The sequence below is a fragment of the Onychomys torridus genome, chromosome 1 (genome assembly GCF_903995425.1).
Source record: "Onychomys torridus chromosome 1, mOncTor1.1, whole genome shotgun sequence".
In the NCBI taxonomy this organism is placed as follows: Eukaryota; Metazoa; Chordata; class Mammalia; order Rodentia; family Cricetidae; genus Onychomys; species Onychomys torridus.
The window spans coordinates 42,193,060-42,217,801 of NC_050443.1; the positions used below are offsets into that span (position 1 = coordinate 42,193,060).

Sequence of the window (24,742 nt, forward strand, 5' to 3'; positions counted from 1 at the left end):
CCAGGCTTCTGGCCAGAGGTAGAGTGCTGGCCGCGCCTGTTGCCCTTCTCTCCACAGGAGGACATGGGCTTGATCTGGGTGTGGCCCTTACTGGGACTCAAGCCTGGAAGCAGGAAGGACACATTGTTCCAGGTGCTTCCAGCGTACAGTTTGCCCCAGAGAGGCTGGAATTTTTTTTTTAATTGGCTTTGGGGTTCAGTTCTTCCACTAGGCAGGACTGTTGTGGCCAAGTGCACCCACTGTGGGTGCCATAGACAAGTCCTGTCATTAGGTTATGTGTTGTCTGTCAGTGACAAGAAGAGGGAGGCAGCCTGCTAGGGGCCTTCCCTTGCCTTGTTAAGAACTCCAAATTTGTGGTCCAACAGACCTTGTAGGGGACAGAGGTCAAGCGCATCACAGCAAAGTCTCATACTCATTCTCCATAGAAACCTGTTGTGGCAGAGGGTGATCTTTCTGGACAGCAGACTTCCAGTTTGATAGAAGTCACTGGAGAGTGTGACCTAGACATGGAACCAATGCCCAGGGTGAAATGTGAGGCCTGGCTATGCTGTACAGTACAGAAGGGGTTCCTTTAGCCCCCTGTTTCCTGCCAGAAGACAGGAGCCACTTGTTATGGCTGCCAAGTACTTGTGGGTCATCTGCCCTAGGCAGCATACCTTGGTAGAGCCTAAGGTCCCACTTCCAGTTGTCAAATGCTAATGAGTCAGGTGCTAGACCAGACTGAAGACATCTCAATTCTGTAAGGGAGTCTTTAAAATAGTAATTTAAAATAAAAATAACAGCACAAACTTGAAAAGTAGGAGCAAGTGAAAGAAGGACTTGAGTTGAGGATAACAGAATCTTTGAAAGGTGTGTGCGCGGGTGTGGGAGGGTCCAGAGCCTGGATCCCAGCACTGCTGGTCAGGGCTCCTCCTCCTCCAGGGCTGGTCAGGGCTCCTCCTCCTCCAGGGCTGGTCAGGGCTCCTCCTCCTCCAGGGCTGGTCAGGGCTCCTCCTCCTCCTCCAGGGCTGGTCTAGTGGCACAAGGAGCCCAGAGACTTGTATTTTCTGAATCTTTTTCTGAAAACAAAACAAAACACTTACAATGTTCTATAATGTACAAGAATCTAGAGGACATGATGAGGTAATCTGACTATAGACAAACACTGCTTACATAGACTAGTTCAAGATCTATTCTCTATAGGACCAAAATTTTTCAGATTTTTTTCCCCCAGACTTGGATGTTTACATATACATAATGAATTGCACTGGGCTAGGACACAAGTCTAAGCAGGGATGTCATTATCATTTGTCTCTCTTGTAAGCACCGTGTACACAGCACAAAGGTAATTTCATGCAACGTTCTCAGCATACTTTCATTTTGGTAAAAACAGTTCTCTTGTAGCATCAGCTGGACACTCAGCCCCTTTTTTCTGTTCTGATTAAGGTACCTAGTATCAGTGTAGAACATAAAAAACCTGTACAGGGATAGGCACAATGGGGTGGCCAGGGACTGGAGGTAGCGGGGAGAAGAACTACCCTAGGAGGGTAGTTCTAGAAGTAAGGGTGCTTGCCTCCAAGACTGAGGTTCAATTCTAGGGAGAACCCACATGGTAGAGAGATCTCACTTCTCTCTCTCTCTCTCTCTCTCTCTCTCTCTCTCTCTCACTCACACACACACACACACACACACACACACACACACACAATAAATGTAATTATAGGTTTGAGACTATCTAGCTGCTGGTCAACGTATGCAAGGTTTCAAACAGACTGCACGAATAAGTTTGGTTATCTGTTGCACAGCATGGTAGGTGACTACAGTTAATATCTATTTCGAGATTGCTGAGTAGATTTAAAATCCCCCCCCCCCATAGAGACACGAAGATGTGTGGTGGTAGTTATGTTAAGTAGCTTGATCTGATCATTGCACTGTGTGTATAAAAATGTCACATGATTAATGTTACTCATCATTTAAAAATCTGAAACATAAACAGCTAAAGAATGTTTCTCAAGCTGTAGGTAGAGAGAAAACTGCCCAGTAGGAACTCAGATTCCTGCTGCCACTGCCTTCTTCAGCCACAAATTGTCCCTCTGCCTGGCCAGTCAGTCCCAGAGGAAGCAGGTAGGTTTGGGTTAAAGCATACCTGTCCAGGATGCAGGTGGCTATAACCATCTGCTAATGCCCTTCTGACTGTGACGGTCACTTGTAGATGGATCCGTTAGTACAGGCCATGTCCCCCAGTGCCCATGGGGTGACTCCTTCCTGGTGACTCATCTGCAAGGCATTTGTGCATATATAAAAGCATCACAGGCCCCCAGTGGAGCCTTCCATGTTCCACATATAGCGTAGACACAGAGTCACTGCGAGATCTATGACTTAACACAGATGCTGAGCCCATGTGGATGAGCTCTGAAGCACTATTGTCACGTGCCCAGTTCTCCCCAGGGCACATTATCAACCAGAGCTCTGGAATGAAGGACTAGAATAATAACTGAAAAATGTTTCCGGCTAAAAATTCTAGCGGTAGTACCTATCGCAGCACACTGTGGGAACGAACGCAGCTCCTGGCAGTAAGAGAGGAGAGTAACAGAAAACTGGATTTAGAAATCTAGTTCAGTGGCCATTCATTGTGATAAAAGCAGCCAGAAGTCCCAGAACACCCAGGCAATTCCTACTCTTGTTTTCAAGTCTTCACTTCTAAGTCACTGGGGAGAACTGAGAGGGGAATCTGTCTGCACAGCAGTCTGCAGTGAAGGCCCCAAAAGTCGTCATGATTGTATTTTCAAACAGACTGCGGGAGCGTGAGGAGAGGCAGAGTACGGGCCCCAAGTTGAGGTCAGGTAGAAGGAGTTGGTATGTGCTGCACTCTTCCTACGGAAATACAGCTAGTAAGAGTGCATGGCAGATTTCCAAGGAGCTGAGAGCGGGGGTGTTGAACATATTCACCATAAAGAAATGATTATTTTTGAGGTTATGGATAAGCTGTTTTTTCCAATTGTTGGATCATTACAAATGTATACATAAATTAGAATATTATATTGTGGCATTGTAAAATGGAGCCACATTATAAGTCATTTGAAATATTAGAATTAATAAAATAAAAAATGGAGCTGAAGGTGACTGGCAAGGCCATGTGGCCCTCTGTGGAAATGTCCTGAGGGGTTCCATGCAAGGCTCTGTCGTGTAGGTCCCATGTGTTTTGACATAGTAGGGGCTCCTGGTTGAGTCATTCCCTCAGAAGAGCCCAGGAGGAGGGAATAGCTTGTCTTTTTGTTTGGAGGACAGGGTTGTGCTATGTAGTCCAGACTGGCTTTGAACTCATGATCTGTCAGCCTCGTCTCCTGAGTGCTACAATTACAGGTGGGTACCATCACACCTGGCTTGTCTTTGCATTCCTGAGTGGTGACCTAAAACAGTGATACCTAACCACTTCTAACCCACCTACTTTCTCCAAGTAAGGGGAAATGTAGTTTTCCAAAGTTAAAGGCAAGAACAACAGCTTAGCCCCATGCATTTCTCAGCTTTTTTTCGAGTCGGATAACCTAAAATTAGAAGATGGGAGTTAATTTATTTGGGGGCTTTCAATGGCTCCTAGCTGGGTGCTGAATTATCCTCCTTTGACTTTCAGTGTCTTGATCTTTGGAAGGACAACACCACTTTTGAGAGGTCACAGTGAGAATGAAGTAGGAACCATGAATCTGCAGTAGCCATCTTGGGGTTCCCAGCTCATGGCCCCTAGTTTCAGAAGATGGCCACCAGCAGAGAGGGAACACAAAGTTTGTTGTGAATTCCAGTACCATTGCTTATTCTCTGCATATAATTGGTGGGCTCAATTTCTTTAGCTTGCTGTTGCTTCCCTTACTTTACTGAGGAAAGCTGGGAGGTGACCTCAAGCTTAAATCACAGGGGTGTCCTGTCACCCCGCAAGTGGTATCAGAAGGAATTGCATCCTAGTAGCCCGTTTCAAGTCATATGTAACAACCTTTCTTTCTGCTCCAGTGCCTGCACCCACCAAGATGTGCTGTGTTTATTTATGGTCCCAGAGTGATCATAATTGTGTAGCCTGCCTTGATTTAGCACATTTTCAGTAAATATATTACCAGGAGATAGTGCTCTGGTGGCATTTTTAGAAAGCCTTTTTGTTAAAAGAGGTTGTGTTTATGATGTCTAATTCTGCATCTTGGTGAGAAGGTAGAACCTAGACTGGTGTTATTTGGGGTGGGTTGAAAGGGGTGTCCCCCATCCCCGTGAGAGACAGCAGGAAGCCTCAGAAAAGCACCTCCATCACTGATCCAGGCTGCTCCCTTTGTGTGTGGGACAGCCCATTTTCCCTCTGGCTGGCAGCCTTCTTCTAAGGCAGAGGAAAGGAAGGGTCCCTATTATCATGAAGTCCTGTAACATAAAGTTCTGCTTTGGAGGAAGCAGGGTCTCTGGGGAAAATGGTGGTGTAAACTAACCATTCTCCCCCTTCCCTGGCACACCTGGGACCCATGTGTCCAATTGTCTGGGCCAGACCTTGCCTTCATGCAGGTGTGTGGGCAGCACCAGTCAGATTTATTGGTTGTAGACACTCGGGACAAACACACGAGGGGGAGCTGTGGTTTCACTCGTGAGAAGTAGAGCCTGCAGAGGTTAGGGGACCCTCACATGGACAGGTTCCAGGAAGGGTGGCTAACCCACTTTGTCCCTGGGCGGATTCCCCTACTTGTCGTGCCAGAGTCTGCCCGACAAACCTAGAGGAAGCTCTAGCTGTGTGTTCTTGGGAAGCTACTTCGTCTTGGTTTGGGAAAGAACCTGGCATTGTGTTAGAAAGCAGCCAGAGCCTGGACATGATAAGCAAGAACAATAACTGTTGACACATGGCTCCTGGCAGCTTCAGGAGAGTGTGGAGTCAGACAATGGAACTCACACCTAGGGAAGCCAAAGCTCCCGAGAATGTTTACAAAAATGCAGTGAGCACTTCGAAGGGGAAGCAGTGAAAGTGCTCTGGACAGAAAGGAACAAAAACGGTGCTCAAGAATAAATGCAACAGTTACAGTGCTGAGTGGGCCCACGTAAGGAGAGGAAGAGGCCTTGAGTGAGCTCAGTCCTGAGTGAGTGTGTGTTGTTGACACGGGCACAGCCATGTCCAGGACTGGAGAGCCTCAGACCCATGGAGAAAAAATGGCAACACCTTCTTCGGGGGGTGGGGTGGGGGGGGGTGGGGGGGTGAGGGGGTGGGTGAGGCTCAGAAGGCAAAGCCTTCCCATCTAGCCCAAGTGCGGGTGTTGCAGTGCATGCAGAAAATGTCCACCATAGCTTTCTCCTCCTGGGACGTTTATGGTCTGCAAACCACTTCTCCCTGGAGACTGCTTCTACAGAGATGAGCTAAACCTGCCTCCTTGAGCCCCCTGTATGTAGTAACCCTGCTTCCTTGTTTTTCTGAATGTAATAACCCTCTCTCCTTGATCCACCTGTATGTAATAATCCTACTTCCTGCTTGTTTTTCTATATGTAATAACTCTGCCTTCTTGTTCTGCTGTGTGCAATAACCCAGCCTCACTTGTTCAACTCTATAAGAAACACACCAAGCTTCCAGCGAGCTATGGTTTCTCCGGCAGAGAACACAGACCATCCAATCCCAGCTTTTCAATCTCTTCACTCTCTCACTGCTCCTGTCTGGTCCAAGCCTCTGGAAGTGGCGCAAGAACTCAGTAGACATCTATAAAGAGAAACTACATTTGTTTTCTTACAGTATTAGGGAATCCAGTATCAGGTTGTGCACCTTGAGACTATATTTCCCATTCCAGACTATATTCAGCCACATCCCATTCAATGACAAAGTGTATTTTAAGGAAGTGAAGAGGTATAAGACCATGCAGCATTTTCCTTGGCCCTGAATTGGAATCCACAGAGATGTCTTGTCACCCCAGAAATGGCATCAGGAGGAATTGTATCCTAGTAGCATGTTTCAGTTGATCTTTGACAATCCTTTTACTGGATCCAGTGTCTGTACCCAGCAAGATATGATAGTGTTTCTTTACGGACCCTGAGTGATCATGATTTAAGACATTTGTAATAAATACATTACCAGGAAATAATTGATGTGGTAACATTTTTAGAAAGTTTTTATTGTTGTTGTTGAAGAGAGGTTACATTTATGATGTCTAATTCTTGATTGTGTGGAGAAGGTGGCTCGCCTAGATTGTGGTTGGTGGATTGGAAGTGGGTGCTTCTGGTGAGGAACAGCATCAAGCCCGTACATATGCTATGTGGTTCCAGCTGGAAGGTTATTTAAAACACAAAGATGTTTAAAACACAAAGAACGATTTTTTTTTTTTTTGCACCACATAATTGGAACCAGTGTGACTCACAAATATTCCAAAGCAAGCAACATAGAAGTTTATCCGTCACATGCTCCGACTCTCAAGGGCACAACCTTGGGGCTTCTCTTACCCAAAGGGATTGTGGGGGACCTCAGTCAGTATGCAGGAAAGTTCTTCCCAATTCCCAGGGTAGTGGTGGAGCTGATCAGATAGCCTGTTTGGACAAACAAGTGTGGTGTTGACATGAAAACACAGAGAAACTACTAGAACACTGTAGACAGACAAGCCCACATCATTCTATACGGAGCAGAGGGTCATTTCCATTCACTGGGGAAAGGATGGCTTCATAACTAGCATTAAAAGGACTGGTTGGTAGGAGAAATGTGTTGGGCACTGTTGTGGTTTCAGTGTGAAATATGTCCTCCATAGGTTTGAGTGTTCGAACTCCTGGTCTTCAGCTGATGGTGCTGCTTTTGAACCTTTACTAGGCGGACCCTCACTGGAGAAAGTAGGCTACTGTGGGGCAGGCCCTGAAGGTTCTTAGTTCAGCCCCACTTTCTGTCTGCATCCAGACTGTGGGCACAACGTTACCTTACACACCTCAGGCCCCAGCTGCCCGTCTTTCCCCACCATCATGACCACACCCCTTTTCAAACCATGGGTGAAAGGAAAAACAAAAAACAAAACCTTTCTTCCTTTAGTTACTACTTCCTGTCAGGTATCTGTTGCTCACGTTGTAGCATAAAAGTATCACATGGTTTGAACATTTAAATGTGTTTAAGGCAAATACTCTGTACTCACCTCACAGTAAAGGAAACTAGGAACCACCATGAACAGTCCACTTGGCAGCAGATGCTTCCAGAGTTGGGCCCAGAGACATCAGCTGCATTTAATGGTTTACCAATGTAAGACCATGAGTCATGCCACAAGCACAAAGTACAAGAGAAGAGTGTGGGGTGTGCAGGGAGAGAGGCGGGGGAGAGATCATAGTTTGATAGAAAAATATCCACAAGGGAAAAAACAGAGAAAGACGTCTAGTTCATATGCAAATGCTTCCACAGGTCAGCTGGTCAAAAAAGAGAAGAAAGAAAAAAGAGTCACCAACATGATGAGAAGTAGCTTGTAGCTCAGAGCAGAAGCCACCACCTCCATGGTCCTGCTGCCACTGTTTGTAGATTGGCCTTGGCTGCAGCTTCTCCTCAACAAGCCTCCTAGGCTGGTCTCAAACTGAGATCCTCCTGCTTCCATATCCTTCAGTAAATCCAACCAGCATACACCATCACAACAGGCCAAGTGGAGCTCGGGCCTGAGTTGGGGCCTGCAAGGCCACAGGCAAGAGGCTTTTTCGTGAATTCGTACCACGAACGTTGAGTGCCAGATGTAGACGAATTTCTTAACAGTCTTTATTAATAAAAACAAACCCAGTGCCAGTTATTGGGGCGAATGCTGGAAGATCAGAGAAGCAGAACAAGCCACAGCCACCTCACCTTGCCAATTCCTTAGCTGATCCTGTTTCCTCAGACTGAAAGCCTCTGAATCCTCATCTGAGTGAATCTCAGCTGAACTGCTGCTAAAAGCCTAAAAGCTTAACAAGACTCTAGTTCCTGGTTTTCACGCCTTATATACCTTTCTGCTTCCTGCCATCACTTCCTGGGATTAAAGCGGTGTGTCACCAAGCCTGGCTATTTCCAGTGTGGCTCTGAACTCACAGAGATCCAGATGGATCTCTGCTTCCAGAGTACTTGGATTAAAGGTGTGTGCCACCATTTTCTGGCCTCTATGTCTGTATTGTGGCTGTTCTGTTCTCTGACCCTAGATAAATTTATTAAAGTGTACAATACATTGGGGGACACATTATCACCACATTTCCCCCTTTTTGTCTAAAATTTTAAAAAGCTTATAAGTAATGCAAGAAAAACTATATCCAACAAATATATACATTATACACAGTCAAGAATTACATAACCATGTCTAGTCCATTAGCATTTGACAGATTCAGACAAAAAACTCCATTATGTATATATTAGCATAGCGACAGCAAGGTGGTAAGCTAAGGCTAGTTGTGGCTATTTGCTATTTCTCTGATCTCTTTGGCGATTACCCCTGTATTTGGCTCTGTGCTTCCTATTTAATAAGATTGTTTAGAAATACGTCTACATTCAGTGTCACATTGGAGTGCATAACTGTGTTCTTTAAGCAATTCGGACTGCCCTCTTCTTGGACTGGGAAACTTGGCCTCCTAGCTTGCTCCCCAAGAAGCCAAGGACTCTCATGTCTGCTCAAGCTATGTCAAGCTATGCTGTGACATTGTGTAGAGCTTTCTGCCTTCACCCTGGAGTAGCAAGTATTTCCAATTATTTTGTTTTTTGAGTCATGGTCTTGCCCTGTAGATTAAGCTGGGCTCAGACTCAATAGCCTCCTGCCTCAGTTTCTCCATTGACTGTAGATGTGTGTTTCCATGCTCAGCTTTTCATTCATCTTGGTGTATTGCTTTTATAACACATGCAATAGAAAATAATTTAGGAAATGTGGTTTTTGTAGTTGGAGAGCTTCTCTCTGGGTGCCACCAAGCCCCCGCGGTCCCACAACCCACGTATAAAATAATCACTCAGCCGCTTATATTACTTATAAACTGTATGGCCGTGGCAGGCTTCTTGTAATCTACTTCTTCTATCTTAAATTAATCCATTTCTATTAGTCTATACTTCGCCATTTGGTCTGTGGCTTACCAGTACCTTACGTCTTTCTTGTCATGGTGGTGGCTGGCAGCGTCTCTCTGCCCCAGCCTTCACTTTCCAGAATTCTCCTCTTCCTTGTTCCGCCTACCCTATCCTTCCTGCCTGGCTATTGGCCAATCAGCACTTTATTTATTTTAACAAATCAGATCAACACATTTGACATACAGAACATCCCACAGCAGGTTTTATTCTGTATTTTTATTTATTTATCTTTAATTGGCATGTAAAAGCTGTACCTATTTGTGGGGTACCATCTGATGTTTTGATAATGAATATATTGTGTTCATAGAGAGTATATGGGTCTCCTTATGAACTTATCACTTCTTTGTGGTGAAAAGTTTAGTCCATTCTCCTAGCATTCTTGAAGTATGCGTCACTGTTATCCAGAGTCATGCAGCTATGCAATAGAAGACAGAATTTATTTCTCTTTCCTAACTGTAGCTTAGCACGTGTCTACCAAACTCTCCCTCCTCCAACCTCCCTACTGACTTGGGTCCACTGCTCTCCTCTCTGAGCTCCCTACCTTTCTCATCTGGTGGTGGCCATTTTTTTTTCTCCTCTCCACCTCTGTGAGATCTACTTTTAAAGATTCCATGTAAGATCAGAAAGTACATTTCATGCTGACGGTTTAAACAATGGTATTTTTAGCAGTTCTAAAGAGCCACTCCAAGCATTGTCTTTGACTGCCTCTGAGCTCATGTTGGATTCTGAATCAGTTAGTGCCTGGTGCTGAAAGAGCAGATGTTTGAGCTGTGGTAGAAGGAAGAGCCATCCTGGGTGTTACACAACACATTTGGCTCAGGTTTTTGCTTTGGCATTTGCCCATTCTGTTTCAGTGATGAGTTCTCACCTACATGATTTTTAAAATATGTTGCTCCTGTAAATATTTACTTAATAATTCATTTTCCAGAGTGTTTGTGTTGGGTGATTCAATGCAAGACCTCTCACGCAGGGCTGATTCTGATGTCCAGGGGACATTTGGCGAGTTCTACAGTTGGCTCCTCTAGTTAGAGGGAAGGGAGCTGGCATCTCTTAAGTGCTTGGGTGCTACTCAGTGTCCTGTGATGTGCAGACAGATTTCTGCAGCCAGTTACTATCTGGCTCCCAGCTACTGGGGAGGTCAAGGCAGGACCATAGCAAGTTCAAAAAGCTAGCCTGGGTAATTTAATGAAACTCTGTTACAAAATAAAAAGTAGAAAGACAGGCTACATTTCAGCAGTAGACTACCAGTCTAAGATGTATGAGTCCTGAGCGCAATATATCCAGTACTGGGAGTCGGGGACGGGGTGGGTGGGGTGTGTGGGTGAGGGTGGGTTGAGGGTGGGGTAGAGTGGGAGTAGAACTACCTGGCTCAGAACATCAGCAGTGCTGAAGCTGTGGAGCCTTTTAAAGCTGCTATGTCTTATTCTGGGCTTCCTGTTTCTCTGTCTATTGAGGAATGAGAATATATAGCATTCAGGCAATTTTAATAGTATAAATTTCTGTTTCTTTCTGACTCTATCTCTTTATTTCTGCTTCTTTGTTTCTTGGTTTTTCTCTTTTAAACATAGGTCCACATGCACATATACACACTTGTTTATTTGCCCATCATCTGAAAATAAATCCCATAAAAGGATTTTCTACTCCAAACACAGGAGGCCTGTTCACTAGTTACTTTATGAGGCTCACAGACAAGGATGAAATAGAGCAAAGACAGCTTTATTTGGGAGCAGATTAAAGTTGCAAATTGGGAGCACAATTTCAAGGAGACCAAACCAGCATCCATTTAGAGGTGTTGTGGCTATGGGCTTCATCAGGTCCGCAGGAGGAGCTGCGTGCTGATGGGGTGGTTGTACATTCTGTAGATCTATGAGAACTCAGCATCCAGGATGGACTGCGCTTGGCAGCCATTCTCACACCCTGCACTGCGTTGTCAGGCTCTGGACGATTGCTCCCTGTGATCTGAATTCCATTTCTGACATGTCTGATGTCTCCTGTCAGTAAATCTCTATGACAGTAATGGCTTTTTGTAAGTGTTCATCCCCACGCACATTCTGCAGCCATTTGGCTTTCTTTTTTTTTTTTTTTTAAATTTACATTTTTGTGTGTGTGTGTGTGTGTGTGTGTGTGTCAAAGGCTTGTTTTATTTGCTTAAAAATGATTATGCAGTGCCCTGTCAGTGAGCCGAAGGGCCAGTCTGTTTCAGGGTGCTTGGGAGGCCTGAGGGCAGCGGTTTGCCTGGTGAGCTCAGTTCTGTGCGCTTTCCCATTTCTTCAGTGCATCTTCCGTGGGTCTTACTAGATCCCTCCTCTTTTTTAACGTCTAAATTTGCATGTGTGTGATACACTTTGGAGACTATAAAATGCACCTGCCTGCTTATAAAACAGGACACATCCAGGTATGTGTGGCCAACTGCATTTTTGTTGGTCTACCGAATGTAACCACTTTAATGGTAATGCCCAACTTAACCCTGTATGTCTTAGCAGGAAATACAAGCTGACAGAGACCAGAAACCTCTGTGATGTCCATAAGAGATCCCTGCTTTTACATGGATTGTGATGAAAGAGAAAGAAAAGACACTAGTCATGTAGTCCCATGATTATGTTGAAATTGTACTTGTGTGCTTTATTTCATTGAACCCTGTGAGCAACTGCAGTGTCTTTGTCATAAACAATGTGCTAGCTAGCTTTTGTTTTAATTCCATGCTAGATGTCAAATGTAAGATGTAACTCATGGGGTTGGGAATTTAGCTCAGTGGTAGAGCGCTTGCCTAGCAAGCACAAGGCCCTGGGTTCGATCCTCAGCTTAAAAAAAAAAAAAAAAACCAAGATGTAACTCATGGCTCATTTGTGGTGTTTCTGACTTTATTAGCTAAAATGAAACCCTTACTTCAAAGGCAATATTGGGGAAAAGTCACACACAAAGCAGCCTGCAAGGTAAAGCCCAGCATGACTATGGCCTATTTAGTTTCCTGGTGGTGCCAAGAGAAGGTAAAGTGTGCAGGGTGGGAGTAAAGAGTTCTGGGGAGCCTGGTGGGAAGGGACAGGCTTGCTGGGAGACTGAACTAGCTCAGGAAGCTGAGGCATTCAGAACCCAGGGCCTGACACCAGCTCAGATGAGAATGTGTGTGCACCTGGGCTTTGTGACCTTAAGTAAAAGCAGGAGGCAGATGGGAGGAGAGGCATTGTTAGCAATAATTGATCGCTCCAAAGTCAGAAGCTTAGTAGGTTTATAAATATATCCCACAAAAGGATCGTATGAGACTATGTAAAGTGGCTTTGTGCCACACAGGACACAAATCTGTCTGTGGCTTCTTTCTGCAGTGAGATGTGATTTGTCTTAGGAGCAAGCAGTGCTCAGAGCTGCCACTCAGCCTAAAGCCAGAAAAAAAACAAGCTTTCCACCTCAGTGAGAACAACACCAGAGGGAGGTGCCCAGAGTCAGAGGCCACAGCAGAGCACCGTCCTTCTGTAACCACGGCTCAGATGGTTCTGGACACATGCGGTCCCAGGAATCATGGCTAATCTCTCAGTCTGCTCAGGCCTATTTAGGGCACATGTGCCAGTTCATAGCACAGCTATAATTTGGTGTCTTTTGACCTTGGATGAGGTCCCTCTGATGGTTTACAAATTTTGGCAGAAGGACTAGAAACTGCTGCTCTGTGCCTCCCAAACACTGCAGTGTCTGCTCCAGCTGCCTTTGTTCTTTAGCATGCATAACAAAATGTATTCTCAGACCACACCAGTCTCTGGCTGCACAATTTCAAATGGACAGGGCACTTAGAGGTTCTTGCATAGCGTTTTTCCAAAGTCTTTGTGAGATGTCCCTTTTTTAGGCCACCAGATCAGATGTGCTTTCAAGGTCAAACGTCCCTTGCCATTGTGGATCCCAATGTAACATGGGCTTTTAATATTGGACTGCTCAGTCTCTTTAGGGTCCATTTCTCTAACCAAAAGTTGGAATTTACTGGTAGGACCAAGAGAGAGCTTCCCAAGATGCAGGCTGGAGAGTACACTGTGTGGTGGCTTCCGCATGGTGTGGAGGGAGCTGTCTACTATATAAACCATCTAGACCAGCTGGTGCTGGCTGTAGACCACAAATAAAAGCACTGGCTGCTCTGGAGTACCCATGACCCTTGCACAGAGGGCTGTTTCTGAAGAACAGTTGTGTCTTTCCAGAGACTAAACAGGCTGAGGCATTGGAGTGCTGAGTAAGTCTCTGGGGAGATGAATGCATGCCAGGAATGTTTACAAAGATGACCCTCTGTGTCCATGGGTGAGCCGCTGGGAGTTACAGTTTCCAAAAGCGAGAGGATGTGGCAGTTCCATGCACACATTCCAGGATTGTTTTCCATCTGCATTCCCTAAGCTGGGTTTCCAGGCAGAAAGCACAGCACTAGAGTCCCTTGCTTTCAGTGGCCACTAAGCATGGGTGGGTACTGTAGAACCCTGCACTCACTTTCCAAATGTGGGCTTATCCCTCACCCATTGGGCTTCATTTGATGGTGTAGTGCTTCCCAGCTGCCCACAACCCTGGCCTCAGTGTGAACTTGCCTTTGGTCTTTCATTGCTCTGGTCTGGGGCTGTCCTCTCAGCAACCCCCAACCCTGGGCTCAAGGCTCACCTCTGCCTGTCTTCCCCAGGCATCCTGACAGTCTCACATACATGCCTGGATATTTGTAACCCCATTCAGTGTTTATGAGCATTCTCAGAAGTGTGGGCAGCATCCCATTGCAAAAGCTCATTACAAAACTTGAATGACTGTCATGTTATGAATTTAGACTGACTACCAAGTCAGAAGTGAGTGTGCTTTTTATTCTTACATCTTCCCATGTAGCCTAGAAAAACACTTAGAAATGAAGCCATTATATCCATAAATTCAGAGACCAGGTTAAATACAGGGATAGTGACAAGTCAAATAATTATGACTATTCATTTACATGCAACAGCAATAGGCCACCAAGATGTTAATTGGTTGTGAGAGACACCAGAGTCTGTCTCTCCCCACCCTACCCCCCAAAAACCAACCAAACTAAAAAACAAAACCAAAATCAAAACTTTATCCTTTGCTCTGTGAGCAAAGAATGAGCCAATAGCCTAAATGTAAATCTCCCGTTGAGAGCAACCCATTGAAGTAGGATAGTTGGGTAGTCTCTCATTTCTGTATTAGTTACTTCGCTCATTCCGGTAATAAACACCTGATAGGAATATTATGAGGAAGAAGGAGTTTATTTTGGCTTCCAGTTTGAGAGTATAGTCTACCCTGGCAGCAAAAGGACAGCGTTAGGGCAGCTGATCACATTGTGTCCACAGTCAGGAGGCACAGAGAGATGAATGCTGGGGCCGCTTTCTGCCTCTTTCATCTTACTCAGGCTGTGACTGCAGTCCATGGCATGGCGTCAGCCACACTCAAGGAGGGCCTTCCCTCCTACGTCTCTGTAGTGCCCCCACAGACATCCAGGCCTGTGTCTCCCAGCTAATTCTAAACCCAGTCACATTGACGATGGAGATGAGCCATCTCTCTCTCTCTTTTTTAAATATAGTTTCTTTCGTGTTCCCATTCTAGAAGTAGAACTTCTCTACTTTAGAGAGATGAGTAAATGCGCAGTAGAGATCCCTCCACCATGCAGACTCTGGAGAGCCATGAGAATCATACACTGGATGGAAATCCTTATGTATACATCTCTAATCAATACTTAAACCTGTAATTTATAAAGAACTACAAAGCAGGGCTGGAGAGATGGCTCAGCCGTTAAAGGCTAGGCTCACAACCAAAAATATAAAGAACTACAAAGCAGTAATATCAATTTACTGGCCTAAAGTAAAAGTGCTTTGTAGCTGGATAGATCAATTACTATAAATTCTGTACTACTTAATAATCTTAAAAGCAAGATTTCTATGAATAAAGTAGTTTTAACCAAGCTTAAACCAGTGGTCAAAATGATGAATTAGGAGACCGTGTTCTATTTTTCCTTTAATGAAATTGGTCATCTTAATTCTTATACAGTTTTCCTTCATTCCAGAGTGTCTCAAGTTAGACAATTAATGTTCAGAAGAGAACAGCAAGGTAGCATGTGCCCGATTATAAAGGGTTAACAAATTTTCTTCAGAAGAAAACTTCAGAAGCCTCAGATTCCCTCATATCTGTTTAACACCATCTTTCCAGCTGAGCAAACAGAGGCTGGGAAGTGATGTTGCAGGGACTCAGGTGATTTGTGGCTGGCCAGGCTTCTACACTATTCTTAGGGTGGCAGTGCTTTGCCTCTGACCTTAGGCCTGGCTCTTTTGAGCATAAGACACTTGTACTATTTTCTTCTTTGTTTCCTATTTTTATTCCTATTTTTCTTATTTAATTTTTCCTTACAATTTCATACATGAGTACTACATTTACTTCATTTCCACCCCTCCCTCTCTTCTTCCAACTCCTTCTGTGCCCCCTCAAATGCATCACCTCCTCTTCATTATTGTCGCATCTGTACATGCACACAAACACAGAACCAAACCAAAACACTGAACAGCAAAACCCCTACTGAGTCCATCTAGCCTTGTTCCTATGTGCATGTGTGTAGGGATGACCACTTGGGGTTGAATAACCTATCGAAGAGCTCACCACTGAAGAAAATTGATTCTCTTTCAGCTGTCACTGATTGTTGCTCTTCATCTTCGGGTGAGGCCTTGTAAGATTTCTCTTGTCTTCATTGGCTTGTCCACTGGTGTTGTCATTATGCAGGTCCTGTTTAGGCATTCATATTGTTGAGATGTAATGGGTGCAACTCCCTTGTCATGCTTAGAAGACCCTGTTTTGTAGCAGGTGTCTTGGCCCTCTGGCTTACTGTCTTCCCCCTTCTCTTTTCCACTTTCCCCTGAACCTTATGTGTAAGGATTGCATTGCAGATATATCATCTGGGGCTGAACACCCCGCAGTCACTTATTCTCTGCCATTTGATGAGTTGCCGTCTCCGTAGTAGTCTCCACTTGTTGCAAAAAGAAGCTTCTTGGATTAGGAGTGACTATCTATGGGTACAAGAGGAAGTATTTAGAATAGCTAGAAATTGTTTTGGATTAGAAAAGTGTCAGTAGGTTGTCATCTAGAGTCTATGGCCTCTCCAGCCACTGTTAGTTGATAAGTCTCAAGACCTAGACACATACATTTTCTCTCCCTCTCTGAACTCTTCTTGGGTTGATGGTCTCAGGCTAGTTCCTTCATGAATCCTAAGCTGAGAACTCAGCTAAGGGAAGAGCTGGCTATCATCCTCTGGAGGGACCATGATTTATGGTGTGTGACTGTATGCCTGCTCATACTCCAAGGGTGTGCGCTATCAAAGCCTTTTGTTTGTATGTCATTTCACCCTCCGGTGGACCATCCTCCCTTTTCATGAGGTAGCTCTTTCTCAGGCGTAGATATTGTAGAATAAAGTGCTGGGGAGATTTCTTGTTTACTGCTTGGTTTATATAGACTATGGGGTTTCCAGGGAGAGAAGACAGGAGAAGAAAGAGGAAGAACATAGAGAAGAAAGAGAGGGAGGAGGGCTAGAGGGCCCTGGCCTTTGGTGTAGGAATTAGAGATGACGTGTTGTTTTTTATGACTGTGTAATAATAAATGTCACACATATAAGCTGCTAAACACTACACAAACATGATCTCATACTTTCTACTGCCTGCAGGGATTAGCTGGATCCTCTGCTCTGAGTCTTGCCAGGCAGACAGTATTAACTGTCTTCACATAGGAGGTTTTAAGGCACAGATACTGCCCATTGGCCTTGAACCTCCTACTTTCCACAACTATGAGCTGAATAAGCCTTTGGGGTTTATATCCAGTCTGTGGTATTCACTCATAGCAACAAAAAAACTGATTAAGACAGTCTAAGGTATCTGATTATCATTCTGGCTGACGGGTGAGAGCTTCATCCTCAGTTCCTGGACATTGGTCCCTTCTTTTCCTTCTTATACATCCTTGTCTCTGATACCAGGCATGAACTCACAATACTCATATGTCTAGGTCCACCTCCCATTGGAAGTTGTCCCATGGGTCAACTTACAACACGAGGATTGATCACCTGGCTTCCTTGGGTATATCTGACTCCACAGAAGCCATGCATGATCCTGTGTACCAGTGTTACCAGTCTTACGGTCACCTTGGAATCTGCTGCTACATAGGGGTAAAATCTGTCCTTAAAAAGAATTCAATATGTTATTCTTTTTTAAAAAAAAGTATCACTTCTAAAATTACTATAAGCTCATCTGCTATGTTGAGGACTATGGTTGCTGTAAACCCTCTCTATTTAGCTTTCTTCTTTTATTTTTTTGTGGGTTAGGATCAAACCCAGGACTTCATGCGTGCTTGAAACATTCTTTACCACTGAGCTACATCACCAGTCCAGCTCTGTAGCTGTAGAAAGTGCAGCCCATGCATCTCAGGTGATCCTGATTCCTGGAAAGAGTGGCTTTCTGTGGGTGGGCTAGACGGAAGTCATCTGCAGACATGGAGTGCTATGGCCCCGAGATGTACGCTGTGGAGGAAAATGGTTGAACGTGTAACCACTTGAGCACTGAGCAGAAGTGTGAGGGAAGTGGAGGTAGAGCTCAAGAAGAGTGCTTCTAAGAGGTCCCTGTGCATCAGATGGATTTATTTCTGCCTCCTCTATAGTACTTTTCCTGTGCCCTGGTGTGGAGCCGTAGAGCACAAGCATGTGGGTAAATCACACACTGTGTTTTCTCCACCCAATCTGCTTCTTCTGCTCACCCTTTTTGACAGTTGAGCCTGAGAACTGCTCCTAACAAGAGACATAATGCTCAAGGTCATGAGGGAGGTAGTCATGCAATGCTGAACAGTGGGAGTGCTTTCCCACAGAGGCATCATCAGGCCATCTGGTTCTTGTGGGACCATTGTGGTTGTCCACACATAGTCACACAACTTGGGCTAGTCACACCATGTGGCGTCTTGATGCATTCGAGAGACACAGTGACCATGGGTGTGTGAATCTGCTGCCAGAGGAACCAGCTTTACTGTAAATATTATTTATAACCAGTGTGCTCTAAAATTATCAGGAAGAGGTCGGAAGGTTTAGCTCAGTAGTAGAACAGCTGTGGGCTTGGTTTCCCAGCACTAGGGTAAGAAAATAAAAACACATAACATGTAGTGGAGAAAGTACACAGGCCAGTGATGTCATTACCTACCATCTAATGTCGTATCCTGTATATGGTTGTCTGTGGTGTGCTAAGTGCAGCTTGCAGCCCAGCAGTTTTGTTTGTGGCAGCATCACTGCACACCTGAAGTTCTGCACTACATCCTGGTGCTACAACAGCTATCGTGTCATCATGTGATGGTGTCCATTTAGCTCACTGTTGCAGAGGGCTGGCATTGAGCTGACCTTGTTGAAATAGTTCTCTGCTGTGTTAATCTATGTGGGCTGCCAAAGCCAAGGATTCAGAGCTAAGTCCTCCAGAGGCATATATCCTTGATCTGTAAATGGCCTTCTCACCAGTGTTCTCATATTGTCTTGTGTGGCTATATCTGCTCTCTCTTCCCTTGTTGTAAGGATACAACTCAGACTAGAATAGTACCTCACCACACCTCCTTTACTCAATTCCTTCTAGATAGAAACACCCTTTCTTCAAATGTAGTCCGAGGTAGTAGGGGTTAGGACTTCAACATACCAATTCAGTGGAACACAGTTCAGTCCATAATATTAGGAAAGACTGATAAGAAATATGTAGCATCTCTTACTCTCCCCATAAGTGGAGGTTGTATGCTTAAGTATGTAGACATTTATCATGAAAAGACTACAACTTGCATTTTATGAGGGATCCTTGGTCTATGGCATCAATATGATGCCCTTTGTACTGTTTGTTTACCAATGATTTCCAGTATTGGGTTTCTTGGGGTCTGCTCAAGACAAGAATTCCTGCACCTGCAGGGCTTTTTCCTTGGAGCCTTATTTTTTTAGGCATCCTGAAGAGGGGCTGCTGTTCTTGCTTATTGAGCTGTCCTGTGGCTCATTGAAGACTGGCCTTAGGCTTCTTCTTGGTGCCCCTGTTGGCTAGTTCTGTTGGGAAATCTCCTTCAGATGCACATGCCCCTCTATTTTTCTGTTCTAAATAAAAGTGAGCTCTAATGGGGAGGCCAAGCTAAGTTTTTTGAGTTTGATACTGTGTACAAACCCACAAAAGATGGTGCTGCTGAGTTTCTCTGCCTCCTGTCATCACTGTCCTGGAATGGATCCCCAGACCACCACACCTGGGGGTCCCATTGGATCAAAGCCTTGCCCATGGACCTTAGGACATCTACTGTGATAGGAAAAAAAAAATGCCTTTCAAAGTGACTGGCTCTTTAAATTGCTTTGCACTTTCTGTAGGAATGGTGTTGATGAAGAAGAGAAATTAAAGGCAGATGCTTCTAATGATATAAGCTCAGGGTCTGAGCTTTGGAAAAATCATTGTAAATGCGTTTAACATATTTAACATGTTTGGTAATACAAGGTCATATTTCTCCAAGTTTGGAAGCAGTCAGACTGGTAATTAGCAAGCAAGATAGGTGATAGAGTGTCACTTCTGTGCCTTATCTCAGAGCTACCCACTTCTGGGGGTTGAGAGGGGAATCTTAGAGTTACCAGTGGGCCATATAGTTCCCTGGGCTAAACATAATATGTCTACATGATCATTACAGTGGATCTAGATGGAATCCCCTTTTGCTGTGTGGGGTGTATGGTGTCAACTATGTGGGCTTCATTGCCACAGCCCACAGGGTACTCTCTAGTGCTTGTGTCTTTCACTTAGCATTTATAGTCAATGATAGAGGCTGCATTTAGATCTTATTTTATGACTGCCAGTGCTGTACTTTGTATATATTTGGTTTGGTGGATCTTGAATTAGTAAAACACAAGAAAATAGAAGCTTCAAATAGAAGAAGAGTCAGGAGTGGTGGTGTGTACCCGCAGTTCCAGCTACTTGAGTTTCTGAAGTAGGGTCCTTTGAGCCCAGAAGTTTAGGGCCAGCTTGCGCAAAACAGCCTCTGTATCAAAAGATAGAGACATAGACAGACAGACAGACAGACAGATGAGAGGACAGAAAGGAAAGTGAACCAGGGAAGAAGCTGAAGGTGGTACTGGTAGCAGGCAGCCCTTGAAGTTTGTGGCGATTTCCTCCAATCCATCATAGAATCTAAGACAGTTGAAAATATCCACAGTCAGCTCTCCACACTCTATACTTAATGTCCAAAAGGCCCAAACCACCTTCAAGAAACTATTAAAAAACAACCTGTGTGTTGGATTAGTGGGTTTGTTTTCCCCGTGGCCATGTGAGGGACTTAGCCAGCAGGTTCTGAGGGCTGCTGAGGTTGGTGACTGTAGCTTGTGTCTTGGGCTTCACCTTGAGGTCTGGAGGCTGGATCTGGTCTCATATCCATTTTGCAGACTGGACAATGAGATGTGGCATTGCTTAGCAATCATGCCCAGGCCCTGCAGGAGCTCTAGTGCCAGCAATTTTCAGCACCCATTGCCACTAGACAGCTGCAATGTAATTCTAGTTTCACAGGGTTTAAAGTTTTTAAATTATGTTCTTTTTTATTTCAGGCAAATAAATATAAAGATCAGCATTTCAATTAAGTTACACTTTTGAAATAAAAAAAAAAATTGTGACACACAACAAAACCTGCCATTGTAAGCAGTTTTTTTTTTTCTTCTTTTGGTTTTTCGAGACAGGGTTTCTCTGTAGCTTTGGAGGCTGTCCTAGAACTCGCTTTGTAGACCAGGCTGGCCTTGAACTCACAGAGATCCACCTGCCTCTGCCTCCCAAGTGCTGGGATTACAGGTGTGAGCCACCACCACCCAGCTCATTGTAAGCATTTTAAGTATGTAATTTGGTAGCAATTTTGATGCTTTTGATAGTTAATGAGACTGTATAGTTCAACCATCATTCCTAAACTTTACCATCACCAGGTAGAAACTGTATCCGTGAAGACATTCGTTTTGTTCTTCCTCCTCTAGCCTTCCATAACTTCAGTCTCTTCTTCTGCACATGGACCTATTCTGGGTCCTTCTTGAGTGGAGGCATTGCATAGTCTGTCTGTGAATCTTCACCTCACTTAGCACATCTTCAGGGTTTACCTGCGTTCTAGCTTTTTTTCTTAAGGACTGGGTAGTATTCCACTGTGTGTGTGCTGTATTTGTCTACCTGTCTCTCTGTGGGAGGAGGGGCTGATTCCATGTTGAAGCTGATGGCATACATAATGAACATAGATAGTCTGTTTGAATCCTTACTTTCTTTTCTTTGGGAGCACACGTCTGGGAGTGGTCATTTTAACTATTTTCAAGTGATGAAGCCATTGGCATTTATGGTATCCACAGTGTGGAGTGCCTAAACTATTGTCTAGCTCCTGAACGTTTTGTGGGCCCAGAAACAGCCCCCTTGCTCATTAAGCAGTCAGTTTTCATCTCCCTACTTCCAGCCACAGTTGCCTGGAGTCTGTATTCTGTCCCTATAGTTATATCTATTCTGGCCATTTCAAATAGAGTTATATGCATATATAGCCTTAATCTTGTTTTTGAAAATAACCTTTTATTGTGATAAAGTAGAAATAACTTTTTTTTGAGCTGAGGATTGAACCTAGGGCCTTGTGCTTGCTAGGCAAGCACTCTACCACTGAGCTAAATCCCCAACCCTACACATAACTTTTAATTGACACTTAAATACTTATCAGCCAAATTCAGCATGATTGGATCTTGCCAACCATGTTCATCAAAATCTCTTACCAGGGAAGAAAAGAAGTATGTGATTCGATACTGGAAACAAATCCGAGTGGGCGACTTCGTCCGTCTTCACTGCAATGAGATCATACCTGCGGACATTCTGCTTCTGTCCTCCAGTGACCCTGATGGGTTGTGCCACATCGAGACTGCCAACCTGGATGGAGAGACCAACCTGAAGCGACGGCAAGTGGTCCGTGGCTTCTCAGAGCTCGTAAGTGATCTGCACTCCCAGAGCGCCCCTGGGGTCTGTCTCCGCTGCAAGCCTCTGTCGTTGGGCTGGGCCACTTTTTCTAGTAGCCAGGAACTGAGGGTCTGACAGCTCTTCCGGGCCTACGCCCATAGGGACGGGGCTCTTTCTGACTGTGATTTCTAGTGTACACTTAATAAGTTTCTCAGAATGCTATTTAGTCTTTGAAGAATTGTGAGTGAACATTCTGAAACAGTCAACATTTCCTGAGTCATTTTGCTAGGTCACCAAATAGCAGCATAGCAGAGTCACAGTCTGTTCCCACGCAGGTTGGGAACATTATCTCCTCAAGTGACTTTCTCAGTTCAGCCTCAGGGCTTCCAAAGTTGAGTTCTGTCTCAGATGCGTGAACCAATAACTAAGAGTAGGATTGAGTGACCAGTAGGTAGGGAGGTTTTACCCATAAACAGGCTAGGAAATGCAGAGTCCCCAAGGGGCTTTCCCACAGGTGTTCTTTAAAAAAAAGGGTTTCCCCTTCTACGTCTGTGTAAAGACATTCAGTGCTAACACCAGGTGAAATAATGAAACACAGTCCCCAGACATCAGGAAGTGTCTGAAAGGAAGTGAGGAAGCCTCCTCCTGACCCCACCTACCCTATCCTGCATTGCTTGTCTGAGTCATTCCTTCAGGTCTGGACATTTCATGTACAGAGGCTGCTTTGAAAAGTGACCCAAGGAAGTGAGTCCCTGCATTTGAGGGAGGATGTCATTGAGGATTTCTTCTGCCACTTTGGGTCATCCCAGCCATTTAACAATAGAGTTCTTTGGGGCCTAGAATCAGGGCCATGGGGTTGGCTGTAGCTTTGACTTGGTTATGGATCATTAATGGTTCCACATGAAGGTACTGCAGGCATTGCAAGTGAAGTGATTCTTGATCAGGATCGCTGAGGGGCTAGGAGCCCTGCCTCCTAATCTTGCCATGTCCTGCAACTCACGGCACTCACCATTACTGGCGGAGATGCCTCTTCACACTCTCAGAAGGCCACAAAGGGAGATGGTGAGACCGGTGGCTGGAGGTCTTGAGGCAGCTGCCACCATGGATGCCACTTGGTTACAAGCCTTTGCCTTACTGCCTTGCCCTTTCTTATTTCCATTGCAATTTACTCATTCATCTTTGACTAGGAAAAAACAAACACAAAACACAAGACAAAAAAAAAAAAAAAAACCCACCTGATTTTCTACCAAATATATTTTGTGGAACAATGAACTTCAAAATTACTTGTATGTAGGGGTGCATGTTTATAATTCCAAGCTGCTCTAGGAACTGAGGCAGAAGGTGGAAAGCTCAAAGCCCAGATGGGCTATGTAAAGAGACATTGCTAAAAACAAAACAACAATAACAGCAACAACAAAACTGGAACAAAGGATGTGATATAGATGCACAAACACAGGCAAAGTACTACATATGTGTGTATGTTTACATATATGCATACATTTGTCTGTTTAAAATGGAGCGCCGTCATCCCAGGCCAGGAAAGCTGCAGGGCTTGTTTTTTAGGGGCTTCATGCAGTTCCTGACCTTGCCTGATGACTATGCTTTCCTGAATTTGGTAGTTGGGTGGGTCCATGTGCAGGACAGTCTTGGCAGTGAGTCAGCCTTGTAGCTAGATTTCCCCACCTGGCCCACTGTGTCCCAGAACACGACACCTCTGCCTTCCTTCCAATGGACAAGGGTGTGTGTGTGGGGAAACTTACATTGCAACGTTGATAGCTGTAAGGGATACAAGTCCCCTTCCAGTTTTCACAGTCTCACCAGGAGGCAAGAAGAGGCGCGATGGCAAACAAAGACCAATACTGAAGTACAGCAATGTGTAGGGGATGAGGCTGACCTAAGTGAGCATGTGTGAGTACCCGAGGTTGAGGGAAAGAAGATGCTATGCAGAATCAGGGGTAGAGTGTTCATGTTTGGCAGGGTGGGAGGGATCATCACAAGACTGACTCCTTAGTTAACTCCCAAGGATTTATTCATTTCGTATTGTTTACTCTTCATCTTCTGAACTCACCTAACCCCTGCTTCTCAACCCTACTGTGACGCGTCAGAGCTTCATTGTGCTTTGTATAGACAAGTCAGATGTAAGTGGGATGCTTAAAATTCAAAGATGGTATGATGGATAATCTCGTTAATTTGATAGGATTTAGAATCACCATGGAAACAAATCTCCGGGGGATGTCTGTGAGGGATTATGTGGTTCATTGAGGCGGGAGACTCACCTTAACTGTGGACAATACCATCCCATGGCCTGGGATTCTGGACCAACTAAGGAGGAGAATGCAAACTGAGCACAGGCATCCGACGTGCTCCACTTCCTGACTGTGTATACAGCATGACCAGCTGCCTCACGTGTGTGCTGTCATGAGTGTCATGACTGTCACGGTAGACTGTATCTGTAGAAGTGCAGAAATAAACCCTCAAGCCGCTTTCTGTCAGGAAAACTGACACATACAAATGACTGTTCTCCATCACCCTCTAGGGCAGTGGTTCTCAACGTGTGGGCTGGGACCCTTTTGACAAACCTCCATCTCCAAAAACTTTGTAACAAAACTACAGTTATGAAGTAGCAACAAAAATAATTTTGTAGTTGGGGGTCACCACAACATGAGGAACTGTACTAAAGGGTCACAGCCTTAGGAAGGTTGAGAACCATTGTTCTCAGGAGACCTGAGGAAGCAAATAGAATTGAGTCACAATTTAGTGAAGCTGGGTCAGACTAACAACTAAATAACTGACTTTTTTAGTTACGGCTTCT

At 44.7% G+C, this 24,742-nt stretch overlaps 1 protein-coding gene across 1 annotated transcript in view; it reads left to right on the top strand.

Moving 5' to 3' along the window:
• Positions 1-24,742, top strand: part of Atp10a (ATPase phospholipid transporting 10A (putative)) — a 168,318-nt gene that overhangs the window by 62,016 nt on the left and 81,560 nt on the right. Inside the window, 1 exon segment of the mRNA XM_036191110.1 lies at positions 21,756-21,960. Coding sequence (XP_036047003.1) covers positions 21,756-21,960 — 205 coding nt within the window.